Source organism: Rhea pennata, chromosome 1, assembly GCF_028389875.1.
Source record: "Rhea pennata isolate bPtePen1 chromosome 1, bPtePen1.pri, whole genome shotgun sequence".
Lineage (NCBI taxonomy): Eukaryota > Metazoa > Chordata > Aves > Rheiformes > Rheidae > Rhea > Rhea pennata.
This window is the reverse complement of record NC_084663.1, coordinates 1,151,429-1,175,082: the sequence shown is the minus strand read 5'-3', so window position 1 is coordinate 1,175,082 and position 23,654 is coordinate 1,151,429. Positions and strand designations below refer to the sequence as shown.

The window sequence follows — 23,654 nt, the reverse complement described above, 5'->3', positions numbered from 1 at the left end:
CGGCCGCGGCAGCCGCCCGCCGCGGCCGGCGGCCAAGGGCAGCGGCGCGAGGCGCGGGCGGCGGCGGGGCTCGCCGCGGCGGGGGGCAGCCGCGCCCCCGCGTAGCCGCCGCCGCGGCCCCCCCGCGCCCCGCTCCGCCGCCGCCAGGAGCCATCTTGTCTTTTGCGGGTTTTTCCTTTTTTTTTTTTTTTTTTCCCCTCTCTCTTTTTTTTCCTCCCCCCCTTCCCCGCCTTTCCCTTCCCTTTCCTTTCCCTTCCCTTCCCCCCCTCCCCCCCGCCCGCTCTCCCGGTTTTCCGCCCCTCCGCGCGGCGCGGCGCGGCGCGGCCCGGGCGCGGGCGCGGGCGGCCCCGCCGTGAGCCCGGCACCGCGGCACCCAGCCCCTTCTCCCCAGGTAGGTACCGCTCACGGCGGCGGCTCGGCCGGGGGGGAGGGCTTCTCCTTCCCTCCCCCCCCCCCCCCGCCGTGCTGCTCCCATTTTATTATTATTTTTTTTTAATTTACCCCCCCACCACCCCCATCACCACCTCGCTGTCCCCATCCTGGACCCCCGGACACCCCCCCCCGGCTCCTGCCCGCCCCCAGCCCCGACCCCCCTGCGGGAAGCCGGGACGCGGCGAGCGCAGCTTGTGTGAGCTGGGAGAGGGGGGGCCCGCGCCAGTTCTTCCTTTTCACGCCAAATCCCAGACGATGGTGAATTATGAACGTGCCACATCATGAAGCTCTTGTGGCAGGTAACTGTGCACCACACCTGGAAAGCTGCCCTTTTTGTCTACCTCACGGTACACGCGTGGATCCTGTGCGCAGCGGCCGCCTCGCCCGGACCCCAAAGCTGCCCCTCGGTCTGCTCGTGCAGTAACCAGTTCAGCAAAGTGGTCTGCACGCGCCGTGGCCTGTCCGAGGTCCCCCAGGGGATCCCCTCCAACACCCGGTACCTCAACCTCATGGAGAACAACATCCAGCTGATCCAGGCGGACACCTTCCGCCATCTGCACCACCTGGAAGTCCTGCAGCTGGGCAGGAACTCCATCCGCCAGATCGAGGTAGGGGCTTTCAACGGGCTGGCCAGCCTCAACACCCTGGAGCTGTTCGACAACTGGCTCACGGTCATCCCCAGCGGGGCCTTCGAGTACCTGTCCAAGCTGCGGGAGCTGTGGCTGAGGAACAACCCCATCGAGAGCATCCCCTCGTACGCCTTCAACCGGGTGCCCTCCCTCATGCGCCTGGACCTGGGCGAGCTCAAGAAACTGGAGTACATTTCCGAGGGGGCTTTCGAGGGATTATACAACCTGAAATACCTTAATCTGGGGATGTGTAACATTAAAGACATGCCAAACCTCACGCCCTTGGTGGGGCTGGAGGAACTAGAGATGTCGGGGAATAATTTCCCCGAGATCAAACCGGGCTCTTTCCATGGGTTAAAGTCGCTCAAAAAACTCTGGATTATGAACTCGCAGATCAGCCTGATCGAGCGCAACGCCTTCGACGACCTCACCGCGCTGGTGGAGCTCAACCTGGCCCACAACAACCTCTCCTCCCTGCCCCACGACCTCTTTGCCCCGCTGCGGTACCTGGTGGAGCTGCACTTGCACCACAACCCTTGGGATTGCGACTGCGACATCCTCTGGCTGTCGTGGTGGCTGCGGGAGTATATCCCCACCAACTCCACCTGCTGCGGGCGCTGCCATGCCCCCCTGCACATGCGAGGGAAGTTCCTGGTGGAGGTGGACCAGACCTCCTTCCAGTGCTCGGCGCCCTTTATCATGGACGCCCCGATGGACCTCAACATCTCCGAGGGGCGGGTGGCCGAGCTCAAGTGCCGAACTCCTTCCATGTCCTCCGTTAGGTGGTTGCTGCCTAACGGGACGGTCCTGAGCCACGCGTCCAGCCACCCGCGGATCTCCGTCCTCAACGACGGCACCTTGAACTTCTCCCACGTGTTGCTGACGGACACCGGGGTTTACACGTGCATGGTGACGAACGTGGCGGGGAACTCCAACGCCTCGGCCTACCTCAACGTGAGCACGGCCGAGCTCAACACCTCCAACTACAGCTTCTTCACCACCGTCACGGTGGAGACCACGGAGATCTCCCCGGAGGACATCTCCCCCAAGTTCACCAAGCCCGTGCCCACGACGTCGACGGGGTACCAGCCGGCGTACACCACCACCACCACCGTGCTGATCCAGACCACGCGGACGCCCAAGCAGGTGGCGGTGCCCACCGCGGACTCCAACGACAAGATGCAGACCAGCCTCGACGAGGTGATGAAGACCACCAAGATCATCATCGGCTGCTTCGTGGCGGTGACGCTGCTGGCCGCAGCCATGCTGATCGTCTTCTACAAGCTCCGCAAGCGGCACCAGCAGCGCAGCACCGTGACGGCCGCCCGGACGGTCGAAATCATCCAGGTGGACGAGGACATCCCCGCCGCCGCGGCCGCCGCCAGCGCGGCTCCGACCAGCGTATCAGGTGAGGGGGCAGTTGTGCTGCCCACAATTCATGACCATATTAACTACAACACCTACAAACCGGCACACGGGGCCCACTGGACAGAGAACAACCTGGGGAACTCGCTGCACCCCCCCGTAACCACCCTCTCTGAACCCTATATAATTCAGACCCACACCAAGGAGAAAGTACAGGAAACTCAAATATGACTTTTTTTCAGAAATTATAAATGCAATAGAATGCACAAAAACCAGAACAAAAAAAAAAAAAAAAAAAAAGAAAAAACAGACAGCAACTTTTGTACAGAGCGGGGGAGAGACCTTTTTCTTGTATATGCTTATATATTAAATCTATGGGCTGATAAGAGAAGCAGATTATATTAAAATTTAAAAAAAAAAAGAACTATTTTCTAACTTGTAAGTTCTATTTAAAAAGGGGGAAAGAAAACTAAGATCTTTAAAAGAGGCGAGCAGACCCCACCAGAAGGAGCGAGCGAGCGAGGAGACGGAGCGATGCCACAGTGGCTTCCCGGAACGAGGCTGGGAGGGCAGAGGAAGGAGCGGAGCGGGGGGGAGACAGGGCCCCTTCCCGGCGCCGCTCCGCGGGGCGCAGGCAGAGCAGCCCGCTGCACAGAGCTGGCCTTTCTCCGAGCCAGGGCCGCGCTTACCAGCCGAGCTGACTCGAAAACAGAGCAAAAAGCAGGGCGAGAAGGCGGTCCAAGAATTTGTACTGTGCCAAAATGTTCCAAATGCAATAAAGAAAAGATTTTTTTTTTTTGGGGGGGGGGAGGAGGGAGGGCTTAGATTGCAGGTGGGGGGGGGAATACCTATAACGTACTGAAGCAAAAAAAAAAAAAAAAAAAAAAAGAGAAGAAAAAAAAGGAATGCAAACATTTGACATGTATGTCGGCGGGGACGCGCGCGCGCCCCGGCCTCCTCGGGTGCCTCGCGGCGGGCCGGGGGCGAGCGGGCGGCGCGGCGCTGCCCGGCCCCGCGGCCCCCGCGGCCCCCGCCGCCAGCACAGGGCTCGGGCTCCCGGGGGCCGCGGCCGCCCGGCGCGCGCGCACCTCCCGCCCGGGAGCCCTGACGTATGATTGTAGACCACATCCAACGCAACGCTACGATTTTTTCTTCCTTTTTTTCTTTCTTTTTTTTTTTTTTTTAAGCGCCCCCCACCCCCGTGGCCAGCCGCCCCCCCCCCGCCCCGGCGCAGCCTCCTCGGCGCCCGGCACGCGCGGTGCACGGCTCAGCACCCCCGGAGGGTGGGGGGCTCCCGGCCGGGCTCCGCACAGGGGCTGCGGCGCCGTCCCCACCCGTGTAACTACTTCCATTTCTTATTTTAGCTTTAAAAAAATTATTCGAGGGTGTCAGATCTTATTAAAAAAAAAAGGGGGGGAGGAGGGGAGGAAAAGCGAAGTTATATATATATCTATATCTCTCTATATAAACTCCAGAACAATCTGACTGTACTCTGAAAAACAAGTGTATTTTTGTATTTTAATAAATATTGTTAAAAATTTTTAAAGCCGTGTCCCTAAGGGGTTAAATTGACCGGCTGCCCCGAGCGGGAGCGGGAGGGAAGGGCCTCGGCAGAGCCCCCTGCAACGCAGGGCCTGAAAGGATTTTTGTTGCTGCTGCTTTTTCTTTTTGTCTTCCCAGCGCTAAAAAGCCTCCCGATATCTCCGCGGCGGCGGCGGCGGCGGGGAAGGGGGGGACGGGGGAGAGGGAAATGGAAGGAGAGGGGAGGCCGCGGCGGGAGCAGGAGGGGCCGAAGGGCTCGGGCGCCGAGCAGACCCTGCCCCGGGCCCGGGGGGCTCCGGGGGGCTCCGGGGGGCTCCGGGGGGCTCCGGGGGGCTCCGGGCGCCCGCGCTCGGGACCCCCGGGCACGGGGCGCCGCAGGGGGACGCGGCGCTCGGCGGTGCGGGCGCTGCTGCGGGGGGCTGCAGGGCTGCCGCCCCCGTGCACCGCGGCGGGACCCCCCCCGCCCCGCGCCCCGCGCCCCGCGCCCCGGCAGTGGGGCAGGCCTGGGGTCCGGGCGCCGAGCGGCGGTGGCAGGCAGAGTCGTCCTGCGGGAAGGGCAGGCTGCAGCCCGCGGCCTCTGGGAGCCCCCGGCAGCGGGGAAGAACTGGGCCGTGCAATGCCATGCTGTGCCGGGCCGCGCCGTGCTGCACCAGGCCAGGCCGTGCTGCACTGTGCCATGCCGTGCTGCACCATCCTATGCTGCACCATGCCATGCCGTGCTGCGCCATGCCATGTCGTGCTGTGCCATGCCATGCCATGCTATGCCATGCCGTGCTGTGCCATGCCATGCTGCACCATGCCATGCCGTGCTGCACCATGCCATGTCGTGCTGTGCCATGCCATGCCATGCTATGCCATGCCGTGCTGTGCCATGCCATGCTGCACCATGCCATGCCGTGCTGCACCATGCCATGTCGTGCTGTGCCATGCCATGCCGTGCTGTGCCATGCCATGCTGCACCATGCCATGCCGTGCTGTGCCATGCCATGTCGTGCTGCGCCATGCCATGCCATGCTGCACCATGCCATGCTGCACTGTGCCATGTCATGCCTCTGAACCATGCCATGCCGTGCTGCACTATGTCAGGCCATGCTAAACTACGCTGTGCCATGCCATGCTGCACTGTGCCATGCCATATTGCAGCATACCATGCTGCACCATGCCATGCCGTGCTGCACCGTGCTATGCCATACTGCACCACGCCATGCAGCACTGTGCCATGTCATGAACCATGCCATGCCGTGCTGCACTATGTCAGGTCATGCTAAACTATGCTGTGCCGTGCTACACCACGCCATGCCGTGTCGCACTGTGCCATGCAGTGCCGAACCACGCCATGCTGTGCTACACCACGCCATGCCGTGCTGCACTGTGCCATGCCATGCTGCACCATGCCATGCCGTGCTACGCTCTGCTGTGCAATGCCATGCTGCACTGTGCCACGGTGCACCACGGTGCGCCGTGCGGCAGCGTGCCGTGCCATCCCCTGCCAGGGCTGTACTGCAGGGAGGGAGGCCGCGGGGGCAGAGTCACCCCAGGGGCGCGCTGCCCTGGCCAAGCCTGGCGCTGGGGGCCGGGGGCCGGGCCGCGCTCCCCGCGCCGGTGCCGAGCGGCCCTCCCCCCCCCGCTCGCGGCACGCCGGGGCTGGCACCCTGCTCCGGCCGGGAGCCGGGGCGAGGGGCGCGCGGGCCGCTGCCGGGAGCTGGGGGCTGCTCCCCGGCCGCCAGAGCCGAGGCAGTTAACGCTGATTTATCGGTTCCCCTGCTGTAAAATATTAATTCGCCATTAAACAAGCGAGAGAGCGCGCACGAGCAAAACGGAGCGAGCGGCAGAGGGAGGGCGGCTGAGTATCTGAATGAATCACTCCGGAGCGGGTCTCAGGGGCGGCTGCGCGTGCTGCGGGGTGCTGGGCACGGGCACAGCGAGCCCGGCCCTGCCTCCCGCGCAGGGGCCGCCGGGCGGCCCTGCCGGCCAGCGCTCCCCGAGGGGCCACCTGCGGCGGCGAGGACAGCGAGCTCCCCGAGGGGCCACCGCTGGCAGTGAGGACGGGGAGGTCCCTGAGGGGCCACCTCCAGTGGTGAGGACAGCGAGGTCCCCGAGGGGCCACCGCTGGCAGTGAGGACGGGGAGGTCCCCGAGGGGCCACCTCCAGTGGTGAGGACAGCGAGGTCCCCGAGGGGCCACCGCTGGCAGTGAGGACGGGGAGGTCCCCGAGGGGCCACCTCCAGTGGTGAGGACAGCGAGCTCCCCGAGGGGCCACCGCTGGCAGTGAGGACGGGGAGGTCCCCGAGGGGCCACCTCCACTGGCCATGGTGCCCCCTCCAGAGGCAAGGACTGTGAAGTCCTTGAGGGGAACCATTGGCAATGAGGACAGGGAGGTCTCCGAGGCACCACCTCCAGTGGTGAGGACAACGAGGTCCCTGGGGGCCACCACTGGCAATGAGGACAGGGAGGTCCCTCAGGTGCTACTTCTAGTGGCCACGGTGCCACCTCCAGCAGTGAGGACGGGGCATCCCCAAGGAGCCACCTCCAGTAGCCAGACCAGGGGGTCACCACGGTGCCCCCTCCCGCAGTGAGGACAGCAGGGCCCTGAGGTGCCAGCGCCAGCAGTGAGGACGGGGGGTGCCCACGTGGCACCTCCAGTGCCGAGGGCAGGGGGCTCCCAAGGTGCCACCTCTGCAGCCGGCAAAGCTGCGCCGGCCGGCGCCGAGCCAGATGCCGTCTGCCCAGGCACCGGCACGGGGACTGCGACGCACGCGGCAGGAGCGTGCAGCCGGGCTTTTAGGCTTTTTTCTTCCTTTTTTTTTCTTTTTTTTTTTTTTGGTGAAATCTGGGAACGTTTCTATCAAAACATATGTCTGGTTTTATCTTTATTACCGGCTTTTATCACTCCGGCTGATCTGCTAATGAAAACACTGTTCCGTTTATTTCTAATTTTTGTTTTAGCTCCACCACAAACCACGGGTTTTGCTCAGGGCTCTTCCTCCATCCCTGCACTTCCTCACTCCTCCTCTCCCCTCCTCCATCTCTCCTCCTCCCAGGTCAGGGGAGAAAAATATTCCACTAAAACCTCTAATACGGCAGCAGATAGAAGGGGATTGGGTTGAAGCGACGTATTGATTTTATTTAAGCACTTAGTTTTAATTTTAGCTTTAAATTAAAATACCAAAGTAAATAATCTTTGTGCTGCTATAAAAAAGGACTTGAGGGGAGCATGCGCGAGCAGGGCAGCGTGCACGGGGAGAGCGGCCGCTCGAAGCTGGCTCCGCAGCGGGAGGCAGAGAGCCGGCGAGCTCTGGCCGGGGCGGGCGCTGGCCACGCAGTGCGCTGGGGCCGCGGCGTGCTCGGCGAGGGGCTGCAGCGTGACCGGAGCGCGGCACTGCAGTGGGAGCAGGCGGAGCGGCCGCAGCGTGCCCTGCCAGGGGTTGCAGCGTGGTCAGAGCGGGACCGCAGCGCGATCCGAGCGAGGGGTCGCGGCGTGATGAGGTGGAGGAGTTGCAGCGTGATCAGGCGGAGGGCCTGCAGTGTAACGGGAGCGAGGGGTTGCAGTGCGATGAGAGGAGATGAGATGAGAGGAGATGAGAGGAGAGGAGATGAGATGAGAAGAGATGGAGGGCCTGCAGTGAATCCAAGCGGAAGGTTTACAGGGAGGGTTGCACTGTGCTCAGCAAGGGTCTGCAGTGTGATCAGAACAGGGGACTGCAGTGTGATTTCTGAGGGGTTGTAGCATGCTCATTGAGGGGCTGCAGTGTGCTCGGTGTGAGGGGTTGCAGTGGGCTCCGTGTGAGGGGTTGCAGCGGGCTCCATGTGAGGGGTTGCAGTGGGCTCTGCATGAGGGGTTGCAGTGGGCTCTGCATGAAGGGTTGCAGTGGGCTCTGTGTAAGGGGTTGCAGTGGGCTCTGCATGAGGGGTTGCAGTGGGCTCTGTGTAAGGGGTTGCAACGGGCTCCATGTGAGGGGTTGCAGTGGGCTCTGCATGAGGGGTTGCAGTGGGCTCCGTGTAAGGGGTTGCAACGGGCTCCGTGTGAGGGGTTGCAGTGGGCTCTGTGTAAAGGGTTGCAGCGGGCTCTGCACGAGGGATTGTAGCGGGCTCCGCACGAGGGACTGCAGCAGGCTCTGCACGAGGGGTTGCAGTGGGCTCTGCACGAGGGGTTGCAGTGGGCTCTGTGTGAGGGATTGCAGTGGGCTCTGCACGAGGGATTGCAGTTGGCTCTGTGTGAGGGATTGCAGTGGGCTCTGCGTGAGGGGTTGCAGTGGGCTCCGCACGAGGGATTGCAGCAGGCTCTGCACGAGGGGTTGCAGTGGGCTCTGCACGAGGGATTGCAGTTGGCTCTGTGTGAGGGATTGCAGTGGGCTCTGCGTGAGGGGTTGCAGTGGGCTCTGCACGAGGGATTGCAGTGGGCTCTGCGTGAGGGGTTGCAGTGGGCTCTGCACGAGGGATTGCAGTTGGCTCTGTGTGAGGGGTTGCAGTGGGCTCCGCGTGAGCGGTTGCAGCAGGCTCCATGCAAGGGGTTGCAGCGGGCTCTGCACAAGGGATTGCAGTGGGCTCTGTGTGAGGGGTTGCAGTGGGCTCCGCACGAGGCCAGCACACCGCTGGCAGCGCCCCAGCGGCGGAGGCGCCCGTCCCTGCCGTGGCGCGGGGGGCTGCTGCGGGGGCCACCTGGGGCGGCCGGCGCGCGGGCGCGCAGGAGCCGGGAGGACGCGGGGCCGAGCGCCCCGGCACGGTCCCCGCTCGGGCTCCGGCCGCCGCAGCGCCGCGCTGGGGCGGGTTTAATTCGGAACCACCCCGGGGCGAAGCGGAGGCCACGGCAGGCCTCCAGGGACCGCGCAGCAGCTACAGCATCCTGTTATTAAAAACCCACAGGCTTGTTAAGACTAATTTCTATGGCAACCTCGCTGCCGCGGGATCCTCCTCTATTGTCTTTAAGCAGCGGCGCGCGGGCGGGCGCCGGCGCAGCCAGGCTCCGGCGCGGCGCCGCTCCCCGCTCACCGGGAGCGTGCCGGCCGGCTGACCCCGCCGGGCCCGGCTCCTCCGGGATCCCCGGAGGCAGCGTGCCCGGGACCTTTTCCTCGCCACCTCCCAGCTCTGCAAATCGCAGCGGCGGGTGCGAGCGAGAGCAGCTCAGCAATTAGCTGCAATGCCTTGGAAAAAGCAAATATTTACTAAATAAAAATATGCACTTTAAGGAAAAAAAGCAAATGTCACAGCAGCCGCTGCGAAACCCCTGCCAGCACCGCGGCGGCCAGGTCTGGGCTTCCGGCGCGCCGGTGCCAGCGCCCGCGGGGGCGGCGGGGAGCAGCGGGCCCATCAGCAGCTCCGGGGCTCCTCTCCCTGCCCGCCGTGCCGTGCCGTGCCGTGCCGTGCCGTGCCACGCGCGCCCCGGGAGGCCCCGGCGCCGGCGTTCCCGTGGGCAGCGGGTGCCGCAGGGGAGCAGCAGCGCGGGATCCCGCGGGAGCGCGCGCCGGGCGATAACCTCGGAGGCTGCCGCGACTGTGTGGGCTCCGAGCCGCTCAACACAGCATCTGACGTGGGGTTCACGTTAATTATTCTTATTGCTGCGGATATTTTTGGCTCCGTTGCTGCAGATGTTTTTGCAGATACATGAGTTTACGGTGGCGGCAGCCTGCTGTAACGCATCCGGGGAAAGGCGTTTGGATTGCAACCCAGTGGGGTTTTAATACTTTCGAAAGAGGGAGCCAGGAATTGCAACGACGTGCACGCACAGTGGGGATTTAAAGACCAACTATTTAAGGCTCAATTCATCAGACCAAAACAAAAAGTGCTTGTTTGGGGGTTTTTTTGACCCGAGGAATTTTGCGGACGGGGCAATTTTCCGTTAACCCTTGAAAAACGTGCAGCTCGTGCCCGCCGGAGAAGCGCGGCAGCGAAGGCAGAGGCCGGCGCGGAGGCTCGGCGAGAGGGAGCCCGCGGGGCGGCAGCCGGGCGGATCGCGCCCCCACCCCACCGCGGGGAGCCGGCGCGGTGCCGGTGACTAACCGGCTCGCTCGCCTCACCTGCCGCGTGAGTCAGCAGCCAGCTAGAGACAGGGCTTTAAAAATATCCCCCGGCCTGCCGGCAGGCGAGACGCGCTGCCAGGAGCTTGCCGGCCGCCCCCGCGGGGGCTCGTGCGGGCGCGGAGCCGCCCCCCGCTCCCCCCCGCCTCGCACCGCACCGTGCGCCCTGCGGCGAGCTGTGCCGGGTCTCGGCCCCGCGCGCGGCGCTTCCCCCGGTTTAAACGAAGCCGGATCGGTTCGGCTCCGGGGAGCTGCGCGGCGCCGGGGGCCGGGAGGAAGCTCTCAGCCCCACGCGGGCTTAGCCAGCGCCGGAGCCCTGCCAGCCTCCGCTGCAGCCCGCAGCACTGCCCCGGCCCGCAGCACCGCGCAGGAACGGGCCGGAGGTGCAAGCACGGGGTGGAGGTCCCCTCCCCGGCACCCTGCGGGGATGGAGGACCCCCTCCCCGGCCCGTGCCAGCCCCGCTTTGCCACGTGCCACGTGCCCCCTGGCCAGGGAGGTCTCCGCCAGCTTCCCGGTGGGTGATGCCCGCTGCAAAGCCGGAGGAGCCCGAGCGCCCGCGGCGCCGGCGCAGCTCTGCCGGAGCGGCAGCGGCTGGGGCGCAGCGCTGCAGGGCGCCGCGGGCCGGGGCCGGCGGCAGCGGGGCCGGCCGGGGTGCTCAGCCGTGCAGAAGGGATTATGTAACGGAGCTGGGCGAGCGCCGCGGAGCCGGGGGACGGCGGCGGGCAGCAGCGGGGAACGCGCCGGCGCGCGGGCCGGGGAGCTTGGCAGGCGGGAGGCAGAGGGACGCCGGTGGAGGAGAGCGAGCTATAAGCTGGCCCAGACGGTGCGGCCGCCCGGCCCGCTCCCCCGCGCGATTAAAAGGAAAACGAGCACAGCGCTTCTGCGCGGAGAAGCGGGGCAGAGGAGCCGGGGGGCGGCGAGGGCTGCGCCGCGCCGCGCGCAGAGCCGCGTCCTTGCCGAGGTTAGGAACAGCCCCGGGGCGGCAGCCGGAGCGCCCTTTGCGCGGGGCAACGTCCGGCGGGCGGGCGCGCGCGGCCCCCTGCACCCGCGGCCCGGGTGTCCCCTTCTCTGTGCGCGTTTCTCTTTTCTTCTCCGCCAAGCCTGAAACGCAGACTGCGGCAAGCTCGCTTTTAAGGGGAGAAGGTTTTATTTGCTGTTTTCCCCCACCCCAAGTCACCGCAGCCGCAGCACGGGCTGCTGCTGGGCCCATTTGCATAAACAGTTTAGCAACCGCGCTGCCTCCGAACGGGGCTCCGCGCCGGGCGGCCGCGGCGGGCGGGCAGGAGCCCCGAGGCCGCGGCCGGCCCGCGCCGGTGCTGCTGCAGCGACGCAAAAATATCCCGCACCTTGGGAAAATCCGGCAGCTCCTCCGACGTAATTAAACCGGGCACCTTGTCAAAAGGAGGCTGCTCATTTGCACGACGCGAGCGAGCCGGGGGAGGCGCGGGGGCTCCAGCCACCTTCCTGGCGCTGCCGCTGCCACGGCGGCCGCCGAGGCTTCCCGGAGCGCCCGGCCCCGGCTTCGTGCCCCTTCGCGGGTGGCGCGACACGAGCCCGGTGCAGAGAAGGGCGCCGGGAGCCGTGCGCCGGGCGCGGGAGGCTCCGGCTCGCTGCGGCGTTCCCGGCCGGAGAGGCGGCGCGGCTCGCCGGGGCCGCGCGCTGACGGACAGCCCGGGAAACGCCGGGAGACAGCAGCAATTTGCTCCTGAGCCCGCCGCAGAGCTCGGCGGCCCAGCGGGGAGGAGCGTGCCCGGGATAAGGCAGCGGCGGCCGGCGCTGCACCGCGGCGCGGCGCGAACGAGCGGCTCTCTGCCCGGGCTGCCGAGCGCCGCGCAGGAGGCACTCAACCTGGCCTCGCACCTCGTCCCCCCGCACCGCTGCAGCAGGCGGGGGGACCCAGGCGCGCCCGGCCCAGCAGCAGCGCCGCCATGGCTCGCAGCTCGCCCGCCTCCGCTCCCCAGGCCCGTCGGCTCCGGCACGTGGCCCCCGGGAGGATGCGAGCAGGAACCTGCTGCAGCAGTGCAATTACGCGGCTGGAAGCTGCGGCGAGCTGCCTCCCCCAGCCGGCGCCTGGGGAGGAGATGAAGAGGCCCAGCTGAAAACGAGACGGCTAACGAACCTGTTACAGACCGAAAAGCATCCCGGCCCCTGCGAGCTGCATCCGCGCCAGGCCGAGGGACTATCCAGAGCGATCTTTAATCTGGGCTGCAGCCAACCCGGGGCCCCAGCCAACAGCGCACGGGGCCTTTGAGCTCGATGGGCGCCGGAGATCGGTTTGCTGAGCAGAGCACAAGTGCGAGCTGCAGGTGTGCAAGCTGGCACTGCACCAGGGCAAGCAGCACTGGGGCACGCAGCCCGCATTGCACCAGGGCACGCAGCCCACGTTACAGACGGGCACGCAGCCCATGTTGCATTGGGGCGCACAGCCTGCGTTGCAGAGGGACACGCAGCCTGCATTGCACCTGGGCATGCAGCCCACATTGCAGAGGGACACACAGCCCACGTTGCATTGGGGTGCACAGCCTGCGTTGCAGAGGGATGTGCAGCCTGCATTGCACCTGGGCATGCAGCCCACATTGCAGAGGGACACACAGCCCACGTTGCATTGGGGTGCACAGCCTGCATTGCAGAGGGATGTACAGCCTGCGTTGCAGAGGGGCACGCAGCCCACGTTGCATTGGGGCGCACAGCCTGCGTTGCAGAGGGACACGCAGCCTGCATTGCACCGGGGCACGCAGCCCACGTTGCATTGGGGTGCACAGCCTGCGTTGCAGAGGGACACGCAGCCTGCATTGCACCGGGGCATGCAGCCCACGTTGCATTGGGGCGCACAGCCTGCGTTGCAGAGGGACACGCAGCCTGCATTGCACCGGGGCACGCAGCCCACGTTGCATTGGGGCGCACAGCCTGCGTTGCAGAGGGACACGCAGCCTGCATTGCACCGGGGCATGCAGCCCACGTTGCATTGGGGTGCACAGCCTGCGTTGCAGAGGGACACGCAGCCTGCATTGCACCGGGGCACGCAGCCCACGTTGCATTGGGGCACACAGCCTGCGTTGCAGAGGGACACGCAGCCTGCATTGCACCAGGGCATGCAGCCCACGTTGCATTGGGGCGCACAGCCTGCATTGCAGAGGGTCACACAGCCTGCATTGCACCGGGGCACGCAGCCCATGTTGCATTGGGGTGCACAGCCTGCATTGCAGAGGGACACACAGCCCATGTTGCATTGGGGCGCACAGCCTGCGTTGCAGAGGGACACGCAGCCTGCATTGCACCGGGGCATGCAGCCCACGTTGCAGAGGGTCACGCAGCCTGAACTGCAGCAGGGCACGCAGCCCACGTTGCAGAGGAACATGCAGCCTGCATTGCACTGCAACGCACAGCCTGCACTGCACCAGGACAGGCAGCCTGCATTGCGCAGGGCCATGCAGCTCACGTTGCAGAGGGGTACGCAGCCCACAGTGCACCAGGGCACGCAGCCCTCGCTGCACAGGGACACGCAGCCCACATTACACCAGGACAAGCAGCCCGCATTGCGCAGGGACATGCAGCCTGCGCTGCACTGGGGCACGCAGCCCGCCCGGCAGCAGCGACCCGAATTGCCCTCCCACACCTCTTTCCACCCCGCTGCCCACCTCATCCCCTCCTCTGCAGCCCAGCCGGCTGCCTGCACCATCCATAATTTGCACCACCGCGGCCGGAGCGGCCCCCGGAGCGCTGCGACGTGCCACCCGGCCCCGGAGGCCGCACCGGCGGCCCCGCAGAGCCGGCACGGTGCTGGCCCAGCCGGCCCCGTCCTCCCGCCAGCCTGCAGAGCAAATCCTTTACTCCCGTTTACGTGGTGTCGTGAGTGCAGTCAGCTTCTCCGAGCCGACAGGTCCCTGTCCCCAGGAGCTTCCAGACCACACTGATGCGGCTAAATGAGCCCGGCGCGGCGCTGGCTCCGCAGCCCTCCCGAGCTGTCATCGCAGCTCGCCAAGGAGGTTATCTGGGCTGAGGCGCTAAAAGGCTTCCCGCGACGGGGGAGATAACGGCAGCTCCGCCGGCTGCTGCGCCGAGCGCGGCGGCACGCTTTGCTGCTCTCCTCTGCGTATGATGCACAGGTGTTTTTCGCTCAGCCGCTCGAAATTCCCGATGCCTGGGAAAGCCGGAGCTCTCCAGGGCCAGGGCAGAGCGGGAGGAGGGTAGAAACGGCGCCGAGCCTGCAGTTCGGGGGCCGTGCATGCCATGAGGTATACGGCATCCTCCACCAAACCGCCTGGCTGCTCCTCTTCCTCCAAACCCCATGCAAACCCTGTGCAAACCCCGTGCAGACCCTGTGCAAACTCCATGCAGACCCTGTGCAGACCCTCTCCCGGGGAGGACGGTGCCACTCTGTGCCGGCAGCACGGACTGCACCTGGTGCCGAAAGCTGGCAAGGGAGCAGCACGGAGGATGGACCGGCCCGGGGCAGGACAGTGCTCAGCACCTCCCTGCGGAGGGCATCCGAGCCCCTGGCACTGATTTTAGCCTGTCCGAGCAGCAGGACCTGCTGGCAGGGCAGCGCTGCCGAATTTGCCCGCTGTTGGAGGTGACTGGGCGCGCAGCAGCCCTCGGCTGCAGGGCACGGTGGCGACGCCAGCACGTCCCAGCGTGCAAGCCAGCTGCAAGCCGTCGGACGGGGCTTTGGCAGCGGCTCCCGCCGTCTGACCGAGCCCCGAGTGGCAGAACCGCCCTTCCCAGCCAGAGCAGGAAAAATGCATCCGAGGGGGGAGAGTCACACCTGGGCAAGGCAGCGTTTTGCCCCCGCACGGAATAAATCGCTCCTTGTAGCTGCACACGGACCCCGAGGGGCGTCTGCGGGGCCCAGAGCGGGCTGGCTCGCCGGCGCCCGCTCGGTGCAGCCGTGGCCCAGCGCAGCCGCCGGAGAGCAGCCGCCTCCCAGCGCTCCTGCAAACTGCTGACGCATCAGCTGGAATCGCTAATTAAAACCGTAACGACGAAGAAAAAATGTGGGCTACGAGGCACTCAACAGCGGAACGAGCCGCGCTCCTGCGAGGGTTGGTTTTCTCGGACTCGGGTCCCGGGGTTTGCAAAGCCCTGATGCAGCCGCGAGCGCCGGCAGCGCGGCTGCTCCGGCGCCCAGGGGCCCGCGCGCCCGGCACGGCCCCGGGGCGGAGGCGTCGGGACGAGGGCCGCGGTAACCACGCGTTTTACGACGAACGGCCCGGCGCTGCCCGGCGTTGTCCTCTCGGTCGCTTTAATCGGTCGAGGGAAAAGGTGAATTGCTTCCGATCGCCCCGGCGCTCCTGCTGCAGCCGCTGCACTCCGCTCCCCCCGCCGCCGGCCGCCCCCAGCCCGGCGGCGCCGAAGGGGGGAGCACAAAGCGGCTCCCTGCTCAGCTCCCGGAGGACCGGAGCGCTGAGCAGAGGAGCTGGGAAGCTCACTGAGCTGGCACGCTCCGAGCGCCGAGATCGGGACGCGAAACCCTTACGAGCCGCGAGCGGCACCGGAGCCGAGCTCCAGCCCCGGCGGTCCGGAAACACCGGCCGGACCCCGTCCCGAAATTGCTGCTCCGCGGCAGGAGCCGGCGGCGAAGGCGGCCCCGCACCGTGCCGCCGGCGGCGGGGGCGGGCGCCCGCTTGCGCTGCCTCGCTGGCAGCTGCCGCATCGCGCGCGGGCGGGGGTCGCGCGGCCCCAGCCAGGACGGGCCCCCGCGGCGGTGCGCTCGGGGTCTCCGGGGGGGCTCGGACCCGTGACCCCGCACCGCGTCGCCGCCCCGCGACTCGGGCCGGCTGGCCGGGGGGGACGTCGCCGTCATCCGGCTGCCATGGAAATCAGCGGGAATCACCCACCACGGAAGCTCCTTGCAAAATTGCCACGACCCCCATCCCCCCCCCCAGCAGCAGGGATGCAGAAGAGGGGAGGGCCCCGAACCGCTGCATCTGGGGCGGATGCTGCACCCCAAACCGCTGCACCCACGGAGCGATGCAGCACCCTCTCCCGCTGCACCCACGGAGGGATGCAGCACCCACCTCGCTGCACACAGGGAGGGATGCAGCACCCCCCCGCTGCACCTCCCCAGATGTCCGCGTGGTGCCCCGTCCCTGCAGCGCTGCCTCCCCCACGCCCCGTCCCTGCAACGACGCCATCCCAGCGCCCTGCGCCCTGGCCCCAGCGCTCGGCTCTGTCGCAAGCCTGGAGCCGGGGGGGCACCGAACGCCCGACCCGGCTCCTCCCGCCGTCACGTGCAAACACGCTGCCCAGGGACGTGCTCCAGATGGAGGGGGGCAACACCAGGCTCCTGACTTCTCCTCGCTGCACCGTGTAGGGTTTAAGTACCTCTGATTAAAGCATGAGAGAAACCAGACCGCGGCGCCCGGGGGAGCGGCGGGAGCGCCTGCGAGCCCGGCCGGCGGCGGCAGCAGCCGGGCGCTGATCGGGCCGCGCCGCGAGCAGCCCGCCCGCGGCTCTCCCCACGGCGCCCACGGAGCAGCCTCGCCCTCTCCAAGGCTGCCCGGGCCCAGAGCAGCCGCAGGCGGGGGCCAGGGCGGGCACCCTCCCCGCGGCCGGGGCGGGAGGACGGCGGCTGCCTCGGGGCCCCGCCGCCGCCCCGACCCCGCAGCGCGGGGAGCTCTCCGGAGCGGAGCCGCGGCCGGGCAAAGCGGCGCCCGGCGCCCGGCGGGACGAGCGGGGACCTTCGGCGCTTCCGCCGGCGCCGAGGCTCCGCTCCGCTCGGCCGGGGGAGCGGAGCGCGAGCGAGACAGCTGCGGCTTTCACGGAGCCCCATCGAAATTCAGCGCGCATAGAGGCCAGATGGGAGAAGACACTGGCGGGGCCGCTGCAGCGAGCAGAACTGCAAGCGGGGGGGAGCGCGCGGCGCGGTGCGGCACTGCGGCGAAGCCCTCCCCGGGCGCCCGCCGCCGGCCCCCCGGCGCGGCGCTCGGCTCGTCCGCGCGCCGGGGAACCGCGGCCGGCCCGCGCGGCCCGGCAGCCCGAGGAGCCGGCAGGCACAGGCACCCACGGCAGCAGCCGCCACCGAGCGCCCGAAGGGGCGCGCGGGCAGGCGGCAGCCCACGAGCCGCCCGCCGCAGGGCACGCGGAGGAGGCAGGCAAGACCCCGCGAGACGAGGCGCAAGGGACACAGGCGAGCAAGCAGAAAATGATGTGACAAGCCCTGGCTGGCGCGCAGAGGCGAGCTCAGCTCAAACCAGCAGCCCCGAGGACACGCTGGCAAAGCAGAATGACGCCCCTGAGACACGGCTCAGCGGTTTGCAGCCAACCTACGGCGCGGTGCAAGATGCTAAGGAAGGGCCAGAACGACCTCCCTGCTCCTGAGCGTCACAGCTGATCACACTGCCCTGCCCGTGCAGCTGCAGCCACATCCGCACCGATACCCACACCCCCACCCGCATCCGCATCAGGATCTGCACCCACATCCCCATCTGCACCCACACCCCCATCTGCATCAGGATCTGCACCCACATCCCCATCTGACCCACACCCCCATCTGCATCTGCACCCACAGCTGCATCTACATCCCCATCTGCATCAGGATCTGCACCCTCATCCCCATCTGCATCTGCATCCACAGCTGCATCTGCACCCACAGCTGCATCTACATCCCCATCCGTACCCACACTCCCATCTGCATCAGGATCTGCACCCACATCCCCATCTGCACCCACACCCCCATCTGCATCTGCACCCACAGCTGCATCTACATCCCCATCTGCATCAGGATCTGCACCCTCATCCCCATCTGCATCTGCATCCACAGCTGCATCTGCACCCACATCTGCATCTACATCCCCATCCGCACCCACACTCCCATCTGCATCAGGATCTGCACCCACATCCCCATCTGCACCCACACCCCCATCTGCATCTGCACCCACAGCTGCATCTGCACCCACAGCTGCACCTGTACCCACAGCTACATCTGCACCCCTATCTGCATCCGCACCCCCATCTGCACCCACACCCTCATCTGCATCTGCACCCACAGCTGCGTCTACATCCCCATCTGCATCAGGATCTGCACCCACAGCTACACCCACACCCCCACCTGCATCAGGATCTGCACCCACAGCTGCATCTGCACCCACACCCCCACCTGCATCAGGATCTGCACCCACAGCTGCATCTGCACCCCATCTGCACCTGTACCCACAGCTACATCTGCACCCCTATCTGCATCCGCACCCCCATCTGCACCCACATCCCCATCTGCACCCACCCCCCCATCAGCACCTGCACCCACAGCTGCATTCACATGTGCATGTGAATCCGCAGTTGCATCTGCAGCTGCACCCAGTCGCCCAGGGCGGCCTCAGCCCCTGCTGCCCCTGCCCCCTCTGCCCCCTCTGCCCCCCCTTGCAGCCCCTGCCGTCCCCGGAGGACGCAGCCGGTGCCGGGGCGCGGGCGCCCGCAGCGGGGCGTTGCGCCGGGCGTTGCACGCGGGAGCCGGGCGGGAGGGCGCAGGCCCCACGGTCGCCGCGCGGCAGCTGCAGCCGAAACCCCCGCGCGGGGCCCGCAGGCCCCGGAGAAACGGCCCCGAGCGCCGCGGCCGGCCGGCGGCGGCTGCAGAGCCCCTCGCGGCTCGCGCTCGGCAGCTCCCCCGCGCACGGCTCCCGCCGCCGCGCCGGAGCCGAGAGCAACCCCGGCGCTGCGGGGACGCCGGGCGCGGGGCTCGGCCATCGCCGCCGGTTCGAACGCCCGGACGGATCGGGAACGCCGAGGGCGCGGAGACATGGCCCGCGCGGGAGAGGGGGCGAAGGCAGGGAAGGCGCAGTCGCCTGCGCACAGATCGCACGGCTTGATCTTGACGGGCCTTCGGGGAGACGGCTGAAGGCTGCGGAGGGCATATTTTACCCTACACCGAAATTACGAATCACGGCGTAATTACACAAAATGGATCTCGCACGCCGGTGACATAGAAGTTTCAATCAGAAGTTGCATGAGTTAGTGAATTTTAATATCAAGAGACCTTAATGAGAGCACAGGAAAAACAGGGGGAGGTGAAGACAGCAGGCAGGTTCCCGACGAGTTCCTTTAAGCGCTGCAAAGCCCGAAGAGGGACCGGGCCGCCTCTCCCGGCCGTGCCTCCGCCCCGCCGGCGCTTCGGCAGCGCCGAGCCAGCAGCGAAGGCGCAAACCAGCACCCAGATCGGCCACCTCCACTCGCAGCACCCGCTGCCCATCCCCCCGCCCGGGCCGCGGGCGGAGAGGTGCCCAGCGCACCCTGCTCAGGGTGTTTGGATACTTTCTCCTTCCAAAGATCAAAAAAAAGTAATTTACAGTCTTTCATCTAAGAAGGCAAAGCTACTCCCCTGCAGGGCAATTTATGTAATTAGCATTAGCTGAGGCCGTGCAAGGTCAGCTGCTGCTCCCTGCAAGGAAGGGCCCTGCCGGCGCTGCCAGAAGCCAGCGTGAGGACGGGCCCCACACCAGAGCCGGGGAAGGTGCTGCGGCAGGCCCTGCTTCCCGGGGCAGCTCCGGCATCCGCCGCGCCTCCGCCGGGCACGCACCACGCACCCCCTTCGCATCCCCTGCGCACGCACCAGGCATCCCCTGTGCGTGCCCCTACGCCCCCCTGTGCACCCAGCGTGCACCCTCGACGCCTCTGCTGGGCCTGTGTCAATGCATCCCCTGTGCATCCCCTGCACATCCGCTACGCACCTGCTGGGAATGTGTCAATACATCCCCTGTACATCCCCTGCACATCCGCTATGCACCTGCTGGGCGTGTGTCAATGCATCCCCTGTGCATCCCCTGCGCATCCGCTACGCACCTGCTGGGCCTGTGTCAATGCATCCCCTGTACATCCCCTGCACATCCGCTACGCACCTGCTGGGCCTGTGTCAATGCATCCCCTGTACATCCCCTGCACATCCGCTATGCACCTGCTGGGCGTGTGTCAATACATCCCCTGTGCATCCCCTGCACATCCGCTATGCACCTGCTGGGCATGTGTCAATACATCCCCTGTGCATCCCCTGCACATCCGCTATGCACCTGCTGGGCGTGTGTCAATACATCCCCTGTGCATCCCCTGCACATCCGCTACGCACCTGCTGGGCATGTGTCAATGCATCCCCTGTGCATCCCCTGCGCATCCGCTACGCACCTGCTGGGCGTGTGTCAATACATCCCCTGTGCATCCCCTGCACATCCGCTACGCACCTGCTGGGCATGTGTCAATGCATCCCCTGTGCATCCCCTGCACATCCGCTACGCACCTGCTGGGCCTGTGTCAATACATCCCCTGTGCATCACCTGTGCATCCGCTATGCACCTGCTGGGCGTGTGTCAATACATCCCCTGTGCATCCCCTGCGCATCTGCTACGCACCTGCTGGGCCTGTGTCAATGCATCCCCTGTACATCCCCTGCACATCCGCTATGCACCTGCTGGGCGTGTGTCAATACATCCCCTGTGCATCCCCTGCACATCCACTACGCACCTGCTGGGCATGTGTCAATGCATCCCCTGTGCATCCCCTGCGCATCCGCTACGCACCTGCTGGGCCTGTGTCAATACATCCCCTGTGCATCCCCTGCGCATCCGCTATGCACCTGCTGGGCATGTGTCAATACATCCCCTGTGCATCCCCTGCGCATCCGCTACGCACCTGCTGGGCATGTGTCAATACATCCCCTGTGCATCCCCTGCACATCCGCTATGCACCTGCTGGGCATGTGTCAATGCATCCCCTGTGCATCCCCTGCGCATCCGCTACGCACCTGCTGGGCCTGTGTCAATACATCCCCTGTGCATCCCCTGCGCATCCGCTATGCACCTGCTGGGCATGTGTCAATACATCCCCTGTGCATCCCCTGCACATCCGCTATGCACCTGCTGGGCGTGTGTCAATACATCCCCTGTGCATCCCCTGCACATCCGCTATGCACCTGCTGGGCGTGTGTCAATACATCCCCTGTGCATCCCCTGCGCATCCGCTACGCACCTGCTGGGCCTGTGTCAATACATCCCCTGTGCATCCCCTGCGCATCCGCTATGCACCTGCTGGGCGTGTGTCAATACATCCCCTGTGCATCCCCTGCACATCCGCTATGCACCTGCTGGGCGTGTGTCAATACATCCCCTGTGCATCCCCTGCGCATCCGCTACGCACCTGCTGGGCGTGTGTCAATACATCCCCTGTGCATCCCCTGCGCATCCGCTATGCACCTGCTGGGCATGTGTCAATACATCCCCTGTGCATCCCCTGCACATCCGCTATGCACCTGCTGGGCGTGTGTCAATACATCCCCTGTGCATCCCCTGCGCATCCGCTACGCACCTGCTGGGCCTGTGTCAATGCATCCCCTGTGCATCCCCTGTGCATCCGCTACGCACCTGCTGGGAATGTGTCAATACATCCCCTGTGCATCCCCTGCACATCCGCTATGCACCTGCTGGGCCTGTGTCAATACATCCCCTGTGCATCCCCTGCGCATCCGCTACGCACCTGCTGGGCATGTGTCAATACATCCCCTGTGCATCCCCTGCACATCCGCTATGCACCTGCTGGGCCTGTGTCAATACATCCCCTGTGCATCCCCTGCGCATCCGCTACGCACCTGCTGGGCATGTGTCAATGCATCCCCTGTGCATCCCCTGCACATCCGCTACGCACCTGCTGGGCCTGTGTCAATGCATCCCCTGTGCATCCCCTGTGCATCCGCTACGCACCTGCTGGGAATGTGTCAATACATCCCCTGTGCATCCCCTGCACATCCGCTATGCACCTGCTGGGCCTGTGTCAATACATCCCCTGTGCATCCCCTGCGCATCCGCTACGCACCTGCTGGGCATGTGTCAATACATCCCCTGTGCATCCCCTGCACATCCGCTATGCACCTGCTGGGCATGTGTCAATGCATCCCCTGTGCATCCCCTGCACATCCGCTATGCACCTGCTGGGCATGTGTCAATGCATCCCCTGTGCATCCCCTGCACATCCGCTACGCACCTGCTGGGCATGTGTCAATGCATCCCCTGTGCATCCCCTGCGCATCCGCTATGCACCTGCTGGGAATGTGTCAATACATCCCCTGTGCATCCCCTGCGCATCCGCTACGCACCTGCTGGGCATGTGTCAATGCATCCCCTGTGCATCCCCTGCGCATCCGCTATGCACCTGCTGGGCATGTGTCAATACATCCCCTGTGCATCCCCTGCACATCCGCTATGCACCTGCTGGGAATGTGTCAATACATCCCCTGTGCATCCCCTGCGCATCCGCTATGCACCTGCTGGGCCTGTGTCAATACATCCCCTGTGCATCCCCTGCGCATCCGCTACGCACCTGCTGGGCCTGTGTCAATACATCCCCTGTGCATCCCCTGCACATCCGCTATGCACCTGCTGGGAATGTGTCAATACATCCCCTGTGCATCCCCTGCGCATCCGCTACGCACCTGCTGGGCATGTGTCAATGCATCCCCTGTGCATCCCCTGCGCATCCGCTATGCACCTGCTGGGAATGTGTCAATACATCCCCTGTGCATCCCCTGCGCATCCGCTACGCACCTGCTGGGCCTGTGTCAATACATCCCCTGTGCATCCCCTGCGCATCCGCTATGCACCTGCTGGGCATGTGTCAATACATCCCCTGTGCATCCCCTGCACATCCGCTATGCACCTGCTGGGCGTGTGTCAATACATCCCCTGTGCATCCCCTGCGCATCCGCTACGCACCTGCTGGGCCTGTGTCAATACATCCCCTGTGCATCCCCTGCGCATCCGCTACGCACCTGCTGGGCATGTGTCAATACATCCCCTGTGCATCCCCTGCACATCCGCTACGCACCTGCTGGGCATGTGTCAATACATCCCCTGTGCATCCTCTGAACACCTGCTGGGCAAAGTGCCATGCCTCCCTTATGCATCCACTGCACATCCGCTGTGCATCTGCTGGGCATATGTCAATGCATCCCCTGTGCATCCCCTGTGCATCTGCTCGGTATGCGCCATGCATCCCCTGTGCATCCGCGGTGCATACGGCAATGCATCCCCTAGGCACCCGCCACGCATCTGCTGGGCATGGGTCATGATCCCACCGGCATCCATCACACCTCCAGCATGTAACCGCCGGGTGTGCGCCACGCACCCCCGCACACCCACCGCACACCCACCCCGCATCTGCTGGGCGACCACTGCACGGGACAGCTCCACGGAGGAGCCCACAAACGACTGCACAAGATCTAAATCCACCCTAACTCTCCCCAGACGGCACACGCCACCTGCTCAGAGGGCGCCTATGCTGCACCGGCCCTGTGCACCTTGGTCACGTCGGCAGCATGGGGAAAGGTGCCCCCGTCCCGGGCTTCGCGGCTGAGGAACAGCGTGGGGGGAGGCAGATCCTCCCGGGGCCGGGGAAACGCAACTGCAACGTTCAACGCAAGCGCAGCGCGCACCGCAACCGCCGCCCACAGCGCGGTGCAACGCCCCCGGCTCCGCAGTGCTTCCCCCCCGCGCGGCGCGGCGCGGCGCGGCGGCACGGCTCGGCGCCACAGCCGAGCTGCCCTCCGTCCCTCGCCCCGCTGGAGCCGCCCCGGCTCCGGCGCCCGTTAGACTCTGCACGAGGCAGCGCCGGCCGGGCGGCGCGTTCACCCGCCGGGGATGGGGGAAGGCGGCGGGGAGAGCCGGGGGCCGCCGCCGTCCCCGAGCGCGCGGTACGGGCA

At 65.8% G+C, this 23,654-nt stretch overlaps 2 protein-coding genes across 2 annotated transcripts in view; one reads left to right on the top strand and one right to left on the bottom strand.

Moving 5' to 3' along the window:
- SND1 (staphylococcal nuclease and tudor domain containing 1) overlaps positions 1 to 23,654 on the bottom strand; it is a 105,038-nt gene that overhangs the window by 17,848 nt on the left and 63,536 nt on the right. The window lies entirely within an intron of this gene.
- On the top strand, positions 601 to 3,192 carry LRRC4 (leucine rich repeat containing 4). The gene has a single exon (XM_062592255.1). The coding sequence runs from the start codon at positions 714 to 716 to the stop codon at positions 2,655 to 2,657; it is 1,944 nt and encodes a 647-aa protein (XP_062448239.1). The 5' UTR covers positions 601 to 713; the 3' UTR covers positions 2,658 to 3,192.

Bases quoted from the DNA above. Each gene is read 5' to 3' on its own strand.
- LRRC4 (XM_062592255.1), top strand. From the start codon at position 714: ATGAAGCTCTTGTGGCAGGTAACTGTGCACCACACCTGGAAAGCTGCC.